The sequence below is a fragment of the Typopeltis vanoorti genome, chromosome 7 (genome assembly GCF_054136105.1).
Source record: "Typopeltis vanoorti isolate ZY-2024b chromosome 7, IOZ_Tvanoo_1.0, whole genome shotgun sequence".
In the NCBI taxonomy this organism is placed as follows: domain Eukaryota; kingdom Metazoa; phylum Arthropoda; class Arachnida; order Uropygi; family Thelyphonidae; genus Typopeltis; species Typopeltis vanoorti.
The window spans coordinates 54,657,237-54,680,603 of record NC_143555.1 but is presented as its reverse complement, the minus strand read 5'-3'; the positions used below and the strand labels follow the sequence as shown (position 1 = coordinate 54,680,603).

Sequence of the window (23,367 nt, the reverse complement as noted above, 5' to 3'; positions counted from 1 at the left end):
AATGAAAAATATAACTAAGGTTGAATTAGAAAATAATGAAAAAAGTAAGGAAAGTACTTCTTTTGCACTCAATGAAATTGCAGAAAAAATTCAAGAATCTCGAAACTGCTAAGCAGTCACTTAAGAATGACTAAGTTTCCAATTGCAAATGTAGGAGAAAATGTTTGGATAAGAATTCCAGAAGTAGACAGGGCTAAGACCGATAACCGGATTATTATAGCTGTTATAATTTCTATTGAGAATGACAACCTATATAAATTAGGTACAAAATATGGTATTTTAAACCAACTCTGTTCGAGGAACGAATTTACCGTTTGTAAGGAAACTTTTATTTCAGTTAATGAAGTTCCTGATATTGAGATAAGTCTAAGAGAACGTGCCCGCAAGAATTCTAATTTAGGTAGTCAAGGTTTCCAATATTGCAGTTGTTTAGCCCATTGTAACTCAAATCGCTGCAAATGTAAAAAGTCAGAAATCCTTTGTAATTCCAAGTGCCACAAAGGTCTTTCCTGCAAAAATAAGTAATTTGTTTTTTACCGGACAACAATATAATCATATAATAATGTATTTATTTCCTTTTCTCACTGCTATTAAATAAAATATTTTTTATAAAACATGTTTTTATTACATTTACCAGACTCCTCTAGGAATTATTCACTTTAACTGGTTAAAGTGATTAATTCTAATTATTCACTTTAACCGTAATTATTAATAATAACCGGATTTATCACTTTAACTGTAACATATATATATATCAAAGTTTATGAGGCAGAAAACTGGAATAAGATGGTAACAATTATTTTATTTAACAAAATGACATTTCAATCTAATTACATAGGATTTCTTCAGGTGTAAATATACAAACTAGTACACAAAAACAGTAAAGACTAACAAAGATGACAATCGATGTGTAGTTATAAAAGAGACTGATGTTTTAAAATATTTATAATTGTGCATCTTGTTGTTCAGCACGTTGTGCATGCTTATGCATTTGTGATCACACATTTGACTAATGATAGCTATGATGTATTCAGATTAGTTGATACTTGGATCTATATTTAAATGTTCAGAATTTAATGCAGTTTCCAAGGATTCCCAAATTTTTCTCTCGGTTATCATAGCAACGGTGTATTTTCGATTTATCCCATAACATTTGATGTCTCATTGCCAAAGCATCTTGCAGGTCACTGAAGAGAGCACATATGATGACAAAGCTGAGGCTTGAGACTGAAGACTGTGATTGCTGTTTTCAGCATGATGGTGTCACTTTTCATACATCAAATGAAACATTTTGCAATTTGTGCAAGAGTTTTTTTTTTTTTTTTGCAAATGACTGATTTCTAAAGGACTTTGCTCTCCCATTCCCCCTAAGATCACCAGATTTGTCATCTCCAGATTTCTCCTTAGGTTACCTAAAAGGTAAGGTGTATAAAAGTAATTGAACTGAAAACAAACATCACTGAAGCAATCAGAGCAGTCAGTAATTACATGCTTTGAAGAGTTGCCTCCAATTTGGCAAAAAGATCTTTGTCTGTGTTCAAGAATGAAGTGCACATCTTGAACATTTGCTTTAGTAATGTTATTTCTTTTTTTTTTCTTTTTCTTGTTTTGTAAAGATATAATTATAAGCTTTGTTTGTAGCATTTTAGTTGTATAAAGTTTGGCACTAATATTGAAAAATTCAAGTTTATTTTATGATGTCCGCAACTTTTGGATCACCCTGTACAAGTTGCATAGTTGTGAAGATCTTTCTTACACAAACTTTCTTTGTTTACACTTGGATGAAGTTTTAAACAAGAATATAATTTCTTGGTAAGTATAATTTACGTAGTGGAATATGTTTGCCCTAGACCACATTGAAACATTTCTTCTATGAACAAAATTTCCGAAATTGTAAAAAAAAATTTGCATAAAATTAAAAACAGCTGATTTTTAAGCACAAAAGAGTATTATGGGGAGCAAATAAAAATTTAGAATTTTTTACGAGAGAGATTCTTGAGGTGTCTATAAACCAAAATTAGCCCCATTCTATTATTTTCATCACTTCAGCTTTTACAGTCATTTGAAAATAAAGAAAACTGCATCTTTTCTTTTCTTTTTTTTTCCCTTATCCACCTACAAGACAGCTTTTTAATTTTTTTTTTAAGATTGTGAGTGGTGTGCCATGTAACAGTAGTAAATGGGAGAGTAAAAAAATAAAAGCAAAAAAAAAAAGGAATATTCATATCCAGTACATAAAGCATCAAATGTCTAATCAGAGAAACTAATTTAATCTGTAATTTAAGTGTACTGTTATTATTATTATTGCATGGGCACCTTTATGAAGCCCTAAGATTTATTGCAAGAGACCCAAACTATCAACACAACATCTATCATGACTATGACAACTGACTCAGGCAACCCATTCACCACTCTCCAAGTGAAAAATCTAGTCCTCATGCCCTTGCTAACCACACACTTGCCCATTCAGTTATGACCTCTTGTTCTGATCCCCTTTTATTATGCTTAAGTGTATAACTTGACATTTTGACATACTGAATCAGCAATGTATATCCTTTTCCCAACCTGCCAGTCTTTTTAGGTATCATGTAAGTTCTGTCCATAAACTGTTCCCCTCCAATTTTAGCGTGATTAGCAAACAACTGTCCCTCCCTGGCTTAAATTATTTCCAATAACATAAATGTAGAAATTGAGAGCAGCAGCTGGCATACAACTATACCTTAAGATACTCTAATGCCAGTGTTCATCAGCCATCCTTTTATTCATATTATCTTTGTGTCCATCTCCATCTTAGGTGCCATGCAGCATCCCGTCAAACATTTTAGGAATGTATAGTATAAAAGTGTAACCAGTTTCCCAAATCCAACTCAGGTGTCACTTATTACAGAAAGTGATAAATTACCAAGTGCTGCTTCACAGAGCTCTGCTGTTGCCCATGAAGTATCATATTCCTATTTGCTTATTCTGAATTCTTTTTTTAACCAAGCTTTCTACTATTTTATCTACTATTCCTAAGATAGCAGTTGGTCTGCAGTTTTTGTTGAGACTGAAAATAGATGGCCCTGGTTAGGGACACTGCCATTTCTCTTTCACTTGTAACATATGGGCTGATATTCCATCCAGTCCCATGGCTCTATTCACATTGAGATTTCTTAATATCTCATAAGCTGCCTTCATTTTTGTATTAATTCCAGTCACATCAGTTACTGCATTTTATTCAATTTTAGGATATATCCTCACAGTGTGATAATTCAGTATTTCAACTCTTTCTTCAGCTTGTGCCACCTCCATACTATCCATATTCATTAAAGTTATCCTTCTGTAATCATTCTTCCTTTAACTTGCTCAACATAGTGAAAGAACTATTTGGAATTTCTTCTTTGGCCAATTTCCTTTCATAATCTGATATTGCCTTCCTTCAAATTAATCTTTTTGCTTCTTGCTGATCATGTTTCTCTCTCTGTATTTCCTCCGCAAATCTATCTTCTAATGCCCTATTTGTTTTTTCTGTTTCATGAACCAAGACCATCATTGGCATATTATATAGATATGTGTTCTTGGACTAGTTTATTTGTTTTGCAATAGAAACAAAGTTTTTGGGAGTGTAGTGGCCCTTCCCTTAATGCATAACATTATACATGTCTGCAAGGAGATGTGCTTTGCATTATGGGAGATACTGAGACAAGGAGTGATGAGAGCTTGGTCCACCTTTACCGCGAATTGCCTCAGTCCTGAAGATACTTCAGGCGCAAACTTTGTTTGCTTGCACTTGGATAAAGGATTAAACTAAATTTATTATAGTCTAACCAAGTGGATAATAAACTTTCAACATCTTCTCTAAATCCAGAGTAATTTAATAATAAGATGGTACACCTTTTGGCAACTCGTATAGGTAAATATGACCTCTCCATTGCTTTTGCCTTAGTATCACCACTACTGGGTCTGGTTCTCACTGACGAGACCTCAATAAAGGTCAAAACCGGTCTGGTAGTAGCCCTTCCCTTAATGCATAGCATTACACATGTCCGCAAGGAGATGTGCTTTGTTATGGGAGATACTGAGACAAGGTGTGACGAGAGCTTGGTCCACCTTTACCAAGGTGCCTCAGTCCTGAAGATACTTCAGGCACAAACTTTGTTTGCTTACACTTGGATAAAGGATTAAACTAAATGTATATAATAACCTTTGTAAGCTATTTTCATTTAGTATAACAATATTGACTACTTCCTCAATTTTATCCATTCAGCACTAAGTTAAAGTGGGATTTCAGTTGCCTTGTGTAATTCCTTTTGGTTATTTTAATTTCTGCTGTCTTTACTTGCATATTTATTATAGAACTGTTATCTCTTTTGTAATCTTGATTAATGCAGTTTCAGTTAGATCACTTTTTGAATTATTGCGGTTTAAAATTGATACTAAGTCTCAAAAAACATGATGTCTAAAATTCAACTAATGTTGTGGCTGGCAAAAGTTGATTTTATTTTTCAAACGATATGCATGAAATCAATCTGAGGCGATTGTCAACACTGTCTGTCCATAGTAAGCCCGGTCACAAAAAACAGGGCATTTTATAAACTCCTGAGGACAAACTCTATTTCTTTAACACATCCAAGAGTTTATGAAGTGCCCTGTTCTTGTGACTGGGCTTACTGTAGACATATAGGAAGAACTGTTGACATCCACCTTGGTGAACATAAAAAATACATCCCACACTATCGTTATGGCTAGTCAGGTCAAGCAGCCCATGCCTTGGATACCACTTCACACAGGATCAATTGGAAGAAAACAAAAATGCTACACAGAAGTCATGATAAGTCAGAGAGATTTTTTTGGAATCAGCAGAAACTTTAAAACATACTCCAAACCTCGACATGTATGGCTGTATAAATTTACCAAAAATGGTAAATTTATACAGTCATTTTAAGATCTAATTAATATTTGTTTTCTCTATATTTCTGACATAGATGGCACCTAGGACTTTAGTTCCTTGTGTTGTTCGTTATAATTTTTTTAAACTAGTCCCTGTTAAACCAATTTGTTGTTGTTTCGTGTATTGTGACGAACTGTTTTTTCTGCTCTAAAGATGATGGATATAATACCAGTGAAATACCAGGAAATAAGTTAATAAATATTATTTTCTTATCATTGTGTGTTGTCATCAATACTGTGAAAATAAATATCATGTATTGTGAACACATAAGCCTTTCCATGCATTTCTACAAGTTGGTTATCGTGATAAACAAATGTTTAATATTGATGAAGAAGGATTATTCTGTAAATGAATGAATGCTTTCCAAAACTTTTCTAGCTAAGAAAGAAAAATATCAACTTATATGTAAAGTATCAAATGATCAAGCAATATTTTTGTTAGGAGGTAATGCTGTAGTTGTTATTCTGCTGTTATTCATCATCTATGTGGATCATATTATGAAGGAAAGTAGTATTAAACCTGATGTCACAATTGGAGATGATAAAGAGCTTAACTTTATACAGATAATTTTATGCTTCTAAATAAATCCAGTATAAGTCTGCAAGATTCCCTGACTAAATTGAATAAGTATTGTGATAAATTTGATATGAAAATCAGCAGTAAACAGACAAAGACAATGAAAATAGGCAGAAACATTGAACATATTAACTGCATACTGAATGTAGAACTTTTATATAACAAGTAAAGCATTTCAGCTACTTAGGCACAATTTTTAGTTATTAATGCAAATTAAATATGAAAATAGAAAACAGAATTAACAAAGATGGTTTGGTAGGAAATATGGTATACAACTGAGAAAAGTATACAATTCAGAAAACTGTACCCTGAGATTAGCTCTTGCTAATCTCAGGTTACGGTCACTTAAACAGAATGGGAGAGGACAGATTAGCAAAACAAGTGTTCTTAGGAAGGAAAAAGTCCCAGAGGAAGACCATGATCTAGGTGATTAATACAGTAAAAAGTGCCTTAGAAAACAGAAATATAAGCTCTGATAATATTGAAGTCTTGATAGATAACAGATTAATTTGGAGGAAAATTGTTGATCAGAAGTTAGTAATGATGTAATCTTTCATGTAGTACTATCGTAATATCCTGTACTCCTGAAGGTACATGTGAGGAATTTGATAATTATGATAATGTTGAAGGAGATTTTGAATTGAAACCCATGCTAGTATATCATAGACAGATCCTACTGCTCTGAGTGAGAAGCTGTAAATAGTATTAGTACTTGCTACCAAGCATACAAATAAAACATTTTGAGTGACTAAAGCTCTTTTTGAAATACTGGTTTACAAGCTATTTTTATCTACAGGAATAACAATGTAAATTTAAAGCAGTACTGATGTTGGATTTTGGCCCTTGTCAATGCACTGGGCTTGGTAATGTCTTTGAAAATGTGATATTTTTGGCATATACCACCAACATCATTATTACAGCCTATAAACCAAGGAAATCACAACTTTTGAGATGTACTGTGTGTGTGTGTGTGTGTGTGTGTGTGTGTGTGTGTGTGTGTGTGTGTGTGTGTGTGTGTGTGTGTGTTTTCTGTAAACATTAGTTTACTGTCCTCTGGTGATCTGCTAATTAATCAGACTGCCTCCTTTGTTAGTTGGATATATTTATGTAGCCACCATACCTAGGGTGGCCTGTCTAAAAGTATTTCCAGGATGATATGCCTGCTTCAATTGCTTACTTCCATACTATGAAGAAGTACAGGTACATGCCATCCAGATGCAAAAAGCTAAGTCAAAGGAAATGATTGTCTTGTTGGTACAAATGATTTGAGAGGCGAGAAGTATTCTATAAGGGGGGGGATGTAAAGCAGTTGTTAGAAGAGGTAAAACTGAAGAGCAAGAAGGTGAAGATTGTAAGTCTCCTGCCATGCTATGATACAGGCAAACTGAAGAGAAGGGCATTGATAGCCAATGAGTGTATACGTAGATTGCACAAAAGGAATAATGTAGAATTTGTGGTCTTTGTTTGACAGAAAGAAGAATTTGTACATGCTGATGGATTGCATCTAAATGGTTCTGGTGTTAGGTGCCTGGAGAGAGTTTTGTTCACTGAGCATGCTGAAGTGCAAATTAAAGGAAACTTAACCAATTAGAGTGGAAGCAAGTGAGTTTGTGTGAAGGCATCCATGAAGTGAGTGAGTGTGAGAATGGCCAAGTGAGGATCTAGTCTCTCAAACAAAAATATTGAATACAGTAGTCAATTCAGAAAATAAAGGTGGTCGGGGGAACTAAAGGGATGCTGCAATTTCTATGTACCAATGCCAGAAGTATCAGGAGCAAGAGGGAGGAGTTTTTGTCATTGGTTAGTGCAACCTCACCAAAAGTTATAGGCATTAGTGAGACTTGGCTAACAGTAGATGATGTAGATACAGGGATTAATGTGAAGGGTTTAGTTTTCAGAGAAGATAGGATGGGGTGAGGAGTACTGCTGATGATAGCAGATGAATTGCAACAAAAAATGTCAGGTTGGAAGGTGGCTGTTCATTTGAAGCAGTCTGGTGTGAGATTAAAGCCAGTAAAACAAAATATACAGTTGGTCGTTGCTGTGTGCAAGGGAGTTCCACACATGATCTGGAAGATATGCATTGACAAATTAGTACAATAAGTACAGGTTGAGTGATCATTGTGGGGGACTTCAACTATGCAGATATAGACTGGAAGGAAGAAAGATCACGTGGTAGGAAGGAAATAGAATTTATACACCTGCTAAGAGATAATTACTTCAGGCAGCATGTGATGGAGGGGACTAGGGGTGGTGGAGTATTGGATCTAGTCACAGGATCAGAAGAGCTATCCATAACCAAGGTGACAACATTGCCTCCGACTGGTGAAAGTGACCATGCAGTCTTGACTTGGAAGATAGTAAAACATGAGGAATATTCTATCAAGAAGGGGATATTTGTGGAACTACAAGGAAGGTTTTATGACTTTCTCAAGAAGAAGCTTAAATCTGTACTATGGCATAAAACACTGCAGGGTAAGGATGTTAGTAGTGCATGGGATATAGTTAAGAGTCATCTAGAGGAAGCAGTATTAAATTGTATGCCTAGAGTAAGAAGGGTTAATCAGGTCGGATTAGATGAATGAGTAATATCATTAAGCACAAACTACAGAAGAAGAAAATGCTGTGGAGGGAATATAAAGAGAAAGGTGACCAGCTGAACAGTACAAGACTCAGGCATGAAAGGTGACCATCATGGCAAGTAAGGCAAAATCAGATAAGAAGAATCTAGCCAAGCATGCCAAAGGAAATCCCAAAACATTCTTTCGTTATGTGGCAAGTAAGAGGATGAATGACTATGGAAAATTAACCTTAATATGTGATGATGATCACAAGGAGACAGAAGCAGATAAAATAGTTGAGTTACTGAGTGACCATTTTTGCAAGGAAATATCAACCTAGTTAGGTTATTGCTTTAACCCTATGTGATTGACACTAATGTGGGAACCATTATGGGAGATACTGAGATAGGAGTGATGTTAGCTTGGTACACCTTTGCAACGAGTTGCCCGTGTTGTGCTATCTTACCCCAGTCCTGAAGATACTTTCAGGCGCAAATTTTGTTTGCTCACACTTGGATAAAGGATTAAACTAAATTTATTATAGTCTAACCAAGTGAAAAATAAACTTTCAACATCTTTCACTAAATCCAGAGTAATTTAATAAAAAGGTGGCACACCTGTTGGCAACTCCTATAGCTAAAGATGACCTCGCTATTGCTTCTTCCTGATATCTCCACGTCTGGGACTGGCTCCCACTGAAGAGACCTCAATAAAGGTCGAAACTAGTCTGGGTAGTGGCCCTTCCCTTAATGCATAACATTATATATATCTGCACGGAGGTGTTTTGCATTATGGGAGATACTGAGATAGGAGTGATGTTAACTTGGTCCACCTTTGCAATGAGTTCCCGGTGTTGTACTACCTTACCCCAGTCTTGAAGATACTTTCAGGTTCAAACTTTGTTTGCTCACACTTGGATAAAGGATTAAACTAAATTTATTATAGTCTAACCAAGTGAAAAATATACTTTCAACCTAATTCTCCCCTAAGACCTATAGTAGATGCCACTAATGCTCCTTGCTACAAATTGTCAAAGCAGCTAGCTAACTCTTTGACCCCCCCCCTCTCACTGGTCTTACCACATCTCATGTAAAAAAAACTCTACCCACTTTAAAAACAATTGAAAATATTACTTTAAATAATACAGACATATTGGTCAGCTTTGACATCATCTCATTGATTACCAATATTTCCTAATTGATACCTTAACCATCTTAAAAAACGTTTTTCCTTCTGATATCTTAAGCTCTTTTCCTTTGCCATCTACTCTGGTTATTTTTCTTGGAAGAACAAAATCTACAAACAAACAGATAGAGGGAACTGCCATGGGTTCCCCCCCCTTGCCAATTTTTACATGGAAAATTTTGAAAAACAAGTCATAGACTCTTTCCCTCTAAAACCTGCTATCTGGCTAAGATATGTAGATGATGTGTTCTCTATTTGGTCTCATGGCCCAGACACATTAGATTCCTTCCTCAGTCACCTCAATAGTCTACATTCAAGAATCCAGTTTACGATGGAAAAGGAAAATAACAATTGTTTATTGTTACTAATTGTAACCTTTCTTTCTCTGTATATAGAAAACCTACTCATACAGGCAGATACATTCACAAACTCTCCCACCACCACCACCACCCCTCTCAGCAGTATGACATTATTAACACTCATACCAATAGAGCCCAAAATCTTTGTTCCAGGGAAACTGCCCTTTCAACCGAACTCAAACTCATACACAACACCTTTCTTTCCAATGGCTACGGTGACTGCAGAATTAAAAAAATAATCAAGTCCTTCCCCATTCCCCAACCATCTCTTCAGGAGGATTTCAGAAATGCCATCACCATACCTTTCATCCGTGGTACATCAGAAAAAATAGCCAGATCATTTAAAAAGTACAACCTCCATACAGCTTTTAAGCCCCACCGTAAACTTGCTACCCTTATCGTTTCCACCAAAGACCAGCTCCCTCCTCTCTCAGTGCCTGGAGTATATCGGGTACCTTGTGCCTGTAAACTGGCTTATTTTGGACAGACAGGCAGATCAGCAACAATCCGGTTGGAAGAACACAAGTCATACATCTGCAATCATGATTATGGTCATTCAGGCCTTGCAGACCAGGTTTTGGTTATCACCCGCAGGATCTCCTGGAAAAAACCACCATGCTCCACCATAGTAAATTCAAAAAAGAAAGACTTTTCTTTGAATCTGCATCTGCACTCAGGAATCAACCGAATTTAAACAAATACGGTTGCATTAAACTTCCCAAAATTTGGGAAACATTAATTATCAGAGATCCCTCTTTACATCCTAGGCCATCTGCAAATGCCCATAGAGGGTGCACCACCTAGATAGGACTTTAGGTTCACTTACTATTGTATTATATTTGTGTGTGTGTTGTTACAAAAGGTTTTTTGTAATCCCTGAAGATGTCTCTGTGACGGAGACAAAATATTGGAAGTATTAAAATTGTTTTTAATCCTTTCTCAGTGATGATAATATTCCATTAAACCTCCGACATGAATTCTTCACAGCACTTAAGCCTCAACATACGGATTCTTATTATTTCAAAGCACCTTTTCTTATATCAGTAAATTATAAGTATGAATACTTTTAATGAAACTACATTACATAGAATCAAATTTTGCATTGTGTGCTTTTATGTGTGCCCTATACACACCTGCCAAATCTTTCAGATTCCAAAATTTGTTTTTTTTTCTTCTTTTTTTTTTTCTGGTAGAATCTTTCCTTGAACTTTACTGATTTTCCAGATACATTCTTTACTGATAGTTAACCGCACGGTTAGCCTAGTGGCTTTGCGCTTCGCAACCATATGCCTGGGGAAGGATTGTCCCAGGTTCGATTCCCGTTGTAGACGTGAGGAATTTGAGGAGCTTCCTCAGGCATAGCCAAGTTAGCCGGTCTTGGGCACGGTCAGTAGGGTTTTTTCCACCAGTTTATCTGGCGTTTTTCATCCCGCAAACAGGCAAACCGGCCCCGTGAACATACGCCTCTACAATCAAAAATATATCCCCCCCCTCCCAGCGGCAGACCAGGCGACGGGTCGGTTGGGAGTAGTACTAACAAGAAGTCGCATCTAAAAGTAACACGCGGACCCTGCATAGGAAGCGGGAATAATGCGTAGAAGAAGAAGAAGAAGATTCTTTACTGATAGGTTTGTGAACCAGTGCATGATACACACAGATTTAAATCTAGATGACAGGAGAGCTGATGTGCAAATGTTAAATCGATGCTTTGATATCATGCTGATATGAAATCCTGATTGGAAGCAACACACCTCTTGTCATTATTCCTGACCTAACTACCAGATTAAATTGCTTTTACTTTCCAATGCATGTTATGGTCTACACTTAACTGGTTTGGAACAGGACAGACATGAGATGTAAAAAAATGCTCTTTCAAATGCATTGCATGCATTTTTAAGAGGATCTTTTTCTGTGTATTGTGTTTATTGTTATTGTGACAGTTTACCTGAGACCATTAAACTGTGTTTTAAAAAATTAAGAAATTTAAATAATTATTAAAAAAAATCCATAACCCCCACTGTACCGTATCTTTTACAACTTTTAGTGGGTGGGAGTCACATAAAAAACATTATTTAGTGACTGCCCAGTTTTCTCTCATGTGATTTATGATATTTAACCTTAATATGTGTATAAATAGGAATGCTACTCAGAAATGCTTTCCTAGGTAAAACTGTTACTTAAAGATTGAAGTCTCTTTTCACTTTTCAGAGCTCACATGAAAGAAAAATTTTTATCTGATTTAAGAAAAGCTAGGGAGACCAGTACTGGAGAGGATTTAACCCAAGTATGGTTTATATTTTTATAGAACTGAATTTTAGAAATATTTCATTATAACTGAAATTATTGCTTATTTTATTACTTAACCATGATGTCTTATCATCCTTAGGGATAATTTTCATTATATAATAGTTAGGTTTGAGAGGCTATAGTGATAAGTCATCCATTTAATTTTATCATGCGTTTAGTTTATTATAATATGTTTTTATACCTGATTGTAGAATTAGTTAATATATGTAGTGACAAGACAATGGGAGCAGTTAAGCTTTTTGATATCAGTAGCTTTATTTGAGATAGTGTGTATGAAATGTATTCATTAGCAACTATCAGTAGTATATATGGGAAAAGAAAGAAGATAACTTGTTTAGAATTGTGTGTGGTGATTAGTCATATATATATGAATGTAAGGTTTTGAATGTGAGCATAATTTCAGTGAAAAATAAGCAGACATCGTGGGTAGTGGCACAGGTAAGAAAGAATGCAAGCATGAATGGAAGTTGCAGAGCATGTGGCAGTGATAAAAGTCATCAGAGGTGTGTGTGGCTGTATGGAATAGGTAATATGGAGTAATACAAGCAAAAAAAAGAGAAGAATGCAGTACAGTGACAAATCTCATGTATCCATGAGATTTGTCACTGTACTGCATACTTCATACTATGAAATGGGAGTTGCTGACAAACTGCTTAATGAGCAAGTTTCAGTCAAAACCAATTAAGAAGACAAAATGCAGAGGGGGGGGGGGGAAAGGTTGAAAAAGAATATAGTTATATATAGTGATATTATGATTAGGGTTGAACCAGACAAACAAATAACAAAACAACCATAAACGCTTTGCTATTTTTTTTATTAATGAAAGTGTGTTTTCTGGCAGTAAAGATTTGTCATGTGACTGAGGCTATAGGCAAGCAGATAGAACAAGTGAAAAATATGACTGTATATCCACAACAAGCAGTTTGAAATGAGATAAGTTACAGTATGAGAGAAGATATAAAAGAATTGTTGATTGAGGCAAAAAAAAAAAAGAGCAAAAGCAAAATTACAAGCCTTTTGCAAAGGTAAGATATGAGCGAGCTGAGATGGATAGGTGTTATTTTTAATGACTCAGTGCATAGACTTTTCCAGAGAAATCATGTGCAGTATATTAAGTTAAGGGGATAATATATCCCTCATTATTTTAAAGCTGGATACGAAACTTAGAGATCGAAATCTAAGAGTTTCATGCCGAAGAACTATCGGCGAGTCCAAGCTTAAATCAATACCTGGGTAGTACAACACTACGGCAACTCGGAGCAAAGGTGGAACAAGCTCCATCACTATCTTTAATATTTTCTCATATTGTAAAATGCAGCTCCTAGGAGATGTATTACTGTTTTACGTTATGAGGAGAGATCACTACCCAGGCTGGTTTCGACCTTTATTGAGATCTCATTAGTGAGTAGGTAGACCTGGATGATACCAAGGTTTAAGTGAAACGAACTTACATACCCCTTACTATACGAATTGCCAGAATGGTGTACCCATATATTATTACTATGATAAAGGCCCAAGAGGCTATTTTTTTCTGGCAGCGTAAATTAAGTTAAGGGGATAATAAATCCCTCATGATTATTATTCTTTTATTTTATTTTGTTTTTTTACAACTTTTTTATTATCCCCCTTAACTTAATTTCTGCCGCTGGGGGGAAAAAAAATAGCCTCTTGGCTCTTTATTGTAGTAATAATATATGGGTACACTGTTCTGGCAATTCGTATAGTAGGGGTATGTAAGTTCATTTCACTTAAATCTTGGTATTATACTCACTGATGAGACCTCAATAAAGATCGAAACCGGTCTGGGTGGTGACCTCTCCTCATAATGTAAAACAGTAATACATCTCCTAGGAGCTGCATTTTACATTATGAGAAAATATTAAGGATAGTGATGGAGCTTGCTCCACCTTTGCTCTGAGTTGCCCTAGTGTTGTACTACCCAGGTGTTGACTTACGCTTAGACTTGCTGATAGTTCTTCGGCATGAAACTCTTAGATTTCGATCTCAGAGTTTCGTATCCGGCTTTAAAATAATGAGAGATTTATTATCCCCTTAACTTAATTTACTCCGCCGGAAAAAAATAATAGCCTCTTGGCTCTTTATCATGTGCAGTATACTTATAGTGTTTCTATGATGCTAGAAATAATTTTTACTTGAAGGAAGGAGCACACTCAAATATATTTGGTATTAGGTGTTTGGAGATGTTCAGTGAAAGTGTGAATATAGATGGTCACAGAAACTAAATATCACTAGTTTGTTGTATGAGAAAATGAGAGATTGAGATCATATGACAGGAAAAGAGAATGAATCCTGCCGGTGGTAGGACTAGTTTTGTCATTCAAAATAGGTACTAAGATTACTTAGTACCTTTTTAATTTTTTTAATTACTTAGTAAAACTGTACTAAGATTTCTTACTCCGGTTAAGATTTAAGACTAACATGAATATGTACTAAGCATTATTAGTTACCATGTGTGTTTACTAATAATGCCAGAAGCATGGAATAAAGGTGATGAATTCTTACCATTGGTAAATAATGTGGAACTGATTATTGGCATTAGTTGAGACCTGGCTAACAGAAGAGACTAACATTCTGTCCTTTCAGAAATAGAATGTAGTGGGTTCAGTGTATTCAGGAAAGATAAACAGAATAGAAAAGGTAGAAGTAGTATTACAAATGGCTGCTGAGATTAAATTCAACCAGAATGGAGACTCAAATGATACATGGTCATGGCAGTATGTGTAATACAGGCATTGGGTTTGAGGCTATTTTGTGTGAGATAGAAGTTAACAGAATGAAATGCATAGTTACGTACTACTACTAAAGACCAGGCTTTTCTAAATAGAACTGCAAGCTATACAGATAGATAAACCTTATAAGCAGGACTATCCTCATGGGTGATTTCAGTTCTGCGAATTGTAGACTGGAGCGAGACAATATATAGGACAAAGAAAAGAGATTTCATGAATAACTAGAGATAACTCCCTTAAGGAATGCATAATGGGACTTGGGGAACAAGAATATTGGATCACATATTAGCATATCAGAATCTATATATAAATGAGGTAGCTGTTTTGCCTCCATTTGGAGAGAGTTATTATACAGATTTAACTTGGGAAGTGGCAAATCATGGATGAGTTTTGCATAAAAAAAAATGTGTTGAACTATAAGGCAGGGGGGGGAGTTAACTTGTTACATAGCTAACTTGTTAACAGATCACTTTACTGGTCATATCAGGTAGCCCATTTGATATCTGAATCTTCATTTGGAATATGATGAAAAGATATAGGTAGATAAGTTGGAGGTATTAAAGCTATTGCATGAACTTGATAACACAGCAGCAGGATTGAATGCCATATTGGTAGAAGTACTGAAGGAATGTGTAACAGAATTAGCAGTGCGCCTGACTCAGTTATTCAACTTGAGTCTCAACAAGCACAATTCCTAATAAATGGGAGATAATATAATTCCATCATAGAAAAATGCAGCTAGGCAAACAGGTTATGAACCAGTCAGTATCTTTGGAGTGATTCCATTCCAATGTAAATTTAGCTGTTTTTTTTTTTTTTTTTTAATCAGAATTTCTTGCTGAATTTTATCTGTATCTTCCTTTTTTCCCGACAATTAATATTTCATTTGTTATTTATATAGACTTGCATTTTTAGTAATTTTTTTAGTAAATATTTTTTATGATGACACCACACATGAAAAGTCACAGGACCTATAACACAACGATGCCATGTGTGGGTAAGTATTTATGAAGAAGAAAAAAACTAATCTGTCGATATGTTTCTTAAACATTTGGCATTGTTGTGTCATCCATCTTGCTAATTGATCCATTTATGTTGGTTATTTGGATCTATTCTTATTTCTTTAAATTCCGTTTTTATTTTGTTAGATGCTGATTGATACTAATCCGAATATAAGGAAATTTATATTATACTGCGCCACCCTATAATCAGATTAGCCCATATAATACAGAGGAATCAATCATCAACTAACTTTTGCAATCTCACTTTATACAGGCCGAGGTTAATATTATCATTTAAGGCTTCCGCAAGGTCTGATAAATTTTTATGAGCAGTGCAGATGAAGAAAAATCAGGCAAACAACAAATTGAATTCAATAAAATAAACATTTAATACAGAGTTATAGAACATGTACATGTAAGCATAATTTTCTAAGCAAGATAATCTAATTGAACAATATTCAAAATGTCTCTGAGACACTAGTAGCCACTCGGTTTGGTTTAAAGAATAAAGTTGAATTTACAGATCTTATTCTTCAATGCTTAAATACTATTATCACAACTTGTCTCTATTCAATGAGATAATGCAATTCTTTTATACATCAACTTAGTTCAAATACTCATAACAAACATAATACATTAGGCATCAAACATTCAGCTGTCAATTCTATATTCTTCCAAATAATTGAAAATGGTTCACACAGTTCAGTGTTCCAGGATTTTACAGGAATTATTCTTAAGGTAGAATTCTCTAATTCTCACTTAGTCAACAAATACTTAATTTAATTATGAGGCAGTTATCATTTCAAGGGGGGAACACTTTAAAGCTTCATACTTTGGCTATTTTTAGTAGAACGCCACAGTTAATGTTAAGATATATCAGGAGGAGCTAACTCTTGTTTCTTCACACTGAAATGGACTGCTCTTACCGGGTTACACCTTTTACTCACTGGATTTACTATAGGCACACTTAAAACTGTAGTTAACTATTACTTTGAAGTAACGCTATTCAAAAGAAATCTTCACTATAATAACTGAAATATTAAACATAGAGTTTCACAAGTCTTGACGCACGTGTTTTAGGTAATCTACTTATTCCTTATTTTCTTTTATGCATTAAATTCAGCTTTGCACTGTTCGTCCTCAAAACAATTGGAATTTGTCATAATTTTAGAATTCCGTAGAAATATTCCGAATTGCCTATTAATTTCCCGGTCCTTTCTTAATCTATTTATGGCATTTCCAAATCCCCTTACTGCCACCTGTTACTTCACTCCTTGCTGTCCTGAACGCTTCTCCTCCCTCTTTACTTTCGTTTTCCAATTAAAATCGTTCATTGTTCCCGCCAAAATCCGGTTCTAGCCAGTTCATCTACTGGCTTCACTCCATATCACAGCCGTTCACGTTCTAAATACGTGCTGACTAAAAACAAACTCCGTTTCTCCTTCAGCAGCCAATCAAATGCATTCAGAAGAATTACATAAAATCACTCTTACATACAGAAATAAAAAGATATATCACAATTCATATAATATACATTTCAATTTACATACATACAGTTTCTTATAATAAATTTTACAGAGTAAACTGATTAAAATGAATGACATATTTATATAGAGTCTTTTCATTATTATTACATATTCTAAGATTAAATAATTAATTAATAACAAACAAAACTCAAAGCATTTATATGAATAATATATTTACAAGCAAGAGACTAACAACAAATAATATTTACAAGTCTTGCTTATGACATGGTGGATTATGTTAAATGTGAATGAAGTATTATAATATATAAAATATCTTCATTCACAATTTAACAAGGGGGAAACACTAATCTGTTGATATGTTTCTTAAACAGTTGGCATTGTACTTGGCAAGAAGAACAATATAGAGGAGATTGTTCCAAAGAATAGAGGTAGATGGAATGAAGGAAGATAATGAGAAGTTTGTTCAGTATATTTGGAGTTTGACAGTATATGGTGTTGACCAGTGGCTGCTCTTGTTCTTACATGGTTAAAAGAAAGTAGAGGAATGGTGGTGACCAATTCAGAAAAACAGTGCCCATGAAAGTACCTACAGAAAAGGCATAGCATGGAAACATAGCACCTATGGGAAAGTGACTGGCAGAAGTCTATGAAGGAAGAGTCACCTGTTAAGTGGATTCTTCTTCTTATATTATTCAGAATTCTTTGGGAGGTTTTTGGATTCACCATTCCAGATGTTGGTCAGATCTGAGATTTATAAATTGTTAGGAGTTGAGCAATAGAGAAGTAATGTTGGGAATGAAAAAGAACACCAAGCTGTTTAGAGACTGAGAAGGCTATGTACTTAATATGTTTGTGCTAGGATAAATTTGATGTGACATTCAGCCCAAGAAGAGAAAAGTAATCTTGAAAGGAAATTGGAACATTATCAAAAGTAAGTGGAGTGAAGTAGGATCTTTCTTGTGGGTAATAAGCCAGGCCTGGGTTTTTGTGGCATTGAAATTTACTAAGTTGTCTTCACCCCATTTGAGGATGTTGAGGAGATAAATATTTAAGTTATTGGTTATAGAGGATATTGAGGCTTCTTTCATTTGAATACTACAGGGTTTCTCAAATTAGGATGAGGAATGAAGAGTACTGTCATCGGCAAAACTCTGAATACAATTTGAGGTCAGAGGGAGAGGATCATCAGTGTAAAGGATGGATGAGAGTATGGAAGAACCCTGGGATATTCCAGCTTTGATAGAGAAATCTGATGAGAGGAAGCCATCCACCATGACGTGAAATGAATGATCAATGAGGAAGTTGACAGTTCAGGAGTAACATCATAAGATGGTATCTTGTTCAGGAGGCCTTGATGCCAGACACAATTGAATGCCTTTGAAATATCAAGAACAGCAATATGAGCTTCTCTAAATCTTTCCATGACCTGTGTCCAAAGATGGGCGAGATTAGTGAGATCAGCTGTATAATGTGAATGGTGGAATCCATATTGGTGGGCACTAATTAATTGATGTCTCCAAAGCCTCCAGGTAGTGAAGAAGCTGGTTGTTGATAACTTTCTGCATCACTTTTGAAAGTAATGAGGTGAGAACAGTGGGGCAATAGTTAGATGACTGACATTTGTCTTACTTTCTAGGTAAGGCTGGATGAAGGCCTGCTCCATGCTGTTGGGTAGATGACAGTTGAATATGATAGCTTATATAGGCAATGCAGGATGGGTGTTAATTCTGGAGCACAAGTTTTGAGAACAACTGGAGAATTCTATTACTGCTTTTATTATTTATTCTTTATTTTTTTTTAAGTTTGTGGTGAGTAGTGACAAAATAGCAGTACATATGAGATCTGCATGTTGTGCAGCATGAAAATCAAATGTAATTAATGGCATTGACTTTTCGAGAATGGTTCATTGTTATGAATGCAACATGTATGTATACCCTTGCAGAATGTGGATTGTGTGTTTGTGAATAGACCAAACAGGAGACAGAGTATGGATATTTTGAAAGTGTGATATTGGACTATGAGTTATTGGTGAATATGAAACACTGATGGAATGAAAGAGAGCATAATTGTTAGAGCAAATAACTGTAGAAATCGCAGAATGGATGCAAGTGAGACTGCCAAAGTGAAAGAAAAGTACAGCTGATTAAATGAAAGCAAGTGACACTGTTGAAGCAAAGGAAAGTAGGAATGAGAAAACGAATGACAGATAGTGTAATTGCCAAAATGTAAGACTTGAGAAATGAGTTGATCAGAATAACAAGTGAAATGAAAAATACGAGTAGTGAGATGAGAAGTTTGGTGGATAAGAATGGAAGAGAGCAAATGATTAGGATAAAGGACAGCAGAGAAAAGAGGTGAATAAATGACTTGAGAAAGTGATGTATGGAGATTCCATTATTAGAGGTGTGGTAAATGAGAGATTCAATATGGTGTGTTTTCCAGGAGGGAGAATTAGCAGAATAATTGATGTGTTAGATATGAGAAATTGATGAGCAAACAAGTTGGTTGTGGTTGTTGGAACAAGTGACTTGGACATAAAGAAAATGTGAGAATGCATATCAGGAGGTTATTGAGGAGAGTGAAAGAGATCATTATGTTTGAAAAGGTGGTCAGTGTATTGACAAGGTATGAAAATGATGTGTTTAGGTGGAGAGCAGATCATGAATGGTATATTTGCAGAGGAGAAGGGTGTGAAGTTTTTAAACGTGTGGAATGCATCTGAGGGAAGGATGGAAGTATACAAAAGTGACAAGTTGCATTTAAATGGATTTGGTGTGAGTCAGATTGTTGCTTCATGCAGGAGCAGTGAGTGATGTGTCCACGCAGTTAGCCTAGTGGCTTTGCACTTCGTAACCATATGTCTGGGTAAGGAGTGTCCTAGGTTCGATTCCCGTCGCTGACTTGAAGAGCTTAAGGATCTTCCTCAGCCATAGCCAAGTTAGCCGGTCTTGGGCATGGATAGCAGGGTTTTTTTTTCCCAGTTTATCTGGGGTTTTTCATCCTGCAAGCAAACCGGCACCGTGAACACACACAGCCATAAATACTTAATCCCCCATGAGGGGGCTCAACTTGCCCTTTGGGACAGGGGAGAAAAGGGAGGGAACTCCATACGAATAAATAAATAAAAAAGTGAGTGATGTGAGCAAATGTCGTAGTCTATTGAAAGTCTTTTGCAAAATCTAAGTATACACCTGTATATACCTCTTATCCATTACATTTGTCCCCATACATAAGTAAGTTGGTAAAACATGATCTCCCTTCAACAAATCCATGTTGATAATCACACAGAATACTGCTGTTAGCCACCCATCTCTGTATCCCCTGTAATACCTTAACTACAACTCTTGATATACAGATTGGCCTATAATTTGTAGCCACTGCCCTATTACCACCTTTATGTAATAAAACAATATTACCTTCTTTCCACACTCTCTTGGGACTTGTGTTGTTGTAAGACTTCTTTAACAGGCATGCTAGTGCTAGTGCCAACAACTTGAAGCATTTACTGAAGAAGTGGTGATATGTTATCAAATCCCACTGCCTTACTGACATTAAGCTTATTTATTTCCACATATAATTCCTGCTTGCTCACAATTAAGCTTCCTTTTCTATTTCCTCTACACTTGAGTTTCCATGATTTCAGATTGATGAGGATGAAATACCTAATTGTCCACTGAATACCTCAACTATGTCCTCTGCAGCAGTTACTATTCGACCATCTTCAGCCATTTTACCATAATCATTCTTTAACGACAATGTTCATTGTCGTTAAACATGCTCTACTTTAATAAAAATAAAACATGTAAATAACAAAGTGAATACCTTATTTTAGTGAATGTTTTTAGTTTAGTTGTGATCAAATTGAACATTTTTATCTAACAAAACTTGGCATACTTCTACTTTATAGGCCTTGCACAATATGAGAAAACGTTTGGATGATCCAAATATTATATCAGGCGAAGTTGTTCTCAATATGTTGATTTCATTCCGTGATATACAGGTATGTTAACTTGAGAATAGTTTCAGGAAACGTTTTTCTGTTTATACAATCTCAAAATGTGTTTTAAGTTTGAGTCGAGTGACTTAAAATGGAGTGAGGTTCTTTATATCAATTTATTACTAAGTAATTAGAAACACGTTTACACAAGAATACTGTTTAATTTCCCAAATATTTTGGTCTGAATATTGCAAACCATCTTCAGTGGTTACATAGGAATAGTTTTAAAAAACAAGGTGGAATACGAACAATTGATCATTCACACGAGCCGCGTGATGTAATATCACTAAGTATTAGAAGAGTAAACATTTTTAAAGTCATAATTAAGGATATTAATTCAGAAATTCATATAATAATCTTAAATAACATTAGACTAATATAGGAAATTTACATAAAAAAAATTAATGTGTTATCCTGATTAAACTTTCCCAAATTTTTGATATAGATATACAGTCATTACGATTCAAAGGACCAAAGGATGTTGTGGCCTGTTTCAATCCATGCTGAACTAATCCAGATTTCTCGCATTTGTTTTGTTGAATTGATGATTGATGCTCTTGAATTCTTTTTTCTATAGAACGTCCAGTTTGTCCAAAGTAGGAAATCTGGATTAGCTTAGCATGGATTAGAAACAAGCCACAACATCCTTTGGTCCAAGACTCTCCTCCTACACAGATGTCGCTACAAATTTGAACGTTTATTTAAAGAAAGTGTGGAAGCCTTACTTCAACATCCTAACTTGAATCGTAATGACTATATCTATATCAAAAATTTGGGAAAGTTTAATCAGGGTAACACATTAATTTTTATTTTTTAATTTTTTTTAATGTAAATTTCCTATAATAGTCAAATGTTATTTAAGATTATTATATGAATTTCTGAATTAATATCTTTAATTATGACTTTAAAAATGTTTACTCTTCTAATACTTAGCGATATGACATCACATGGCTCGTTCTATGTGTGAATAATCAATTGTTCGTATTCCACCTTGTTTTTTAAAACTATTCCTATGTAGCCACTGAAGACGGTCTGTAATATTCAGACCAAAATATTTGGCAAATTAAATATTATTCTTGTGTAAATGTGTATATATTTCTAATCATTATGTCACAAGTATCGTTAAAGAATTACTAAGTAATTATTTTTTTTTTTTTACAAACAAAATCCTCTGTTAATGACTTACAATTAATACAGGTAGTTTTCTTTTCATATGCAGCATAGAATATATTAGGAAAATCACTTATTTCCTAAAATTTTGTAAAATAATGTTTAATTTTTGCATATTACAGTTGTAGCAAGTTTATTTTTCACTTGGTTAGACTATAATAAATTTAGTTTAATCCTTTATCCAAGTGTGAGCAAACAAAGTTTGCGCCTGAAAGTATCTTCAGGACTGGGGTAAGGTGGTACAACACCGGGCAACTCATTGCAAAGGTGGAACAAGCTCACAACACTCCTATCTCTGTATCTCCCATAATGCAAAACACATCTCCTTGTGGATATGCATAATGTTATGCATTAAGGGGAGGGCCACTACCCAGACTAGTTTCAACCTTTATCAAGGTCTCTTCAGTGGGAGCCAGGCCCGAGTGGAGATACCAGGCAGAAGCATTAGCAAGGTCATCTCTACCTATAGGAGTAGTCAAACGGTGTGCCACCTTTTTATTAAATTACTCTGGATTTAGAGAAAGATGTTGAAAGTTTATTTTTCACTTGGTTAGGCTATAATAAATTTAGTTTAATCCTTTATCCAAGTGTGAGCAAACAAAGTTTGCACTTGAAAGTATCTTCAGGACCGGGCTAAGGTGGTACAACACTGGGCAACTCATTGTAAAGGTGGAGCAAGCTCACAACTTAGTATCTCCTATTGAAGAGACCTCAGTAAAGGTCGAAACTAGTCTGGGTAGTGGCCCTCCCCTTAATGCATAACATTAAGGGGAGGACACATATCCGCAAGGAGATGTATTTTGCATTATGGGAGATACTGAGATAGGAGTGTTGTGAGCTTGCTCCACTTTTGCAATGAGTTGTCCGGTGTTGTACCACCTTACCCCAGTCCTGAAGATGCTTTCAGGCGCAAATTTTGTTTGCTCACACTTGGATAAAGGATTAAACTAAATTTATTATAATCTAACCAAGGGAAAAATAAACTTTCAACATCTTTCTCTAAATCCAGAGTAATTTAATAAAAAGGTGGCACACTGTTCGGCA

General features: G+C 35.2%; 1 protein-coding gene across 6 annotated transcripts in view; it reads left to right on the top strand.

Moving 5' to 3' along the window:
- Positions 1 to 23,367, top strand: part of Ask1 (apoptotic signal-regulating kinase 1) — a 937,451-nt gene that overhangs the window by 196,634 nt on the left and 717,450 nt on the right. For all 6 annotated transcript variants that reach the window (XM_090395264.1, XM_090395267.1, XM_090395262.1 and 3 more), the window contains exons 7-8: positions 11,820 to 11,895; positions 21,064 to 21,156. In XM_090395264.1, coding sequence (XP_090251390.1) covers positions 11,820 to 11,895; positions 21,064 to 21,156 — 169 coding nt within the window. The remainder of the gene's footprint in view (positions 1 to 11,819; positions 11,896 to 21,063; positions 21,157 to 23,367) is intronic.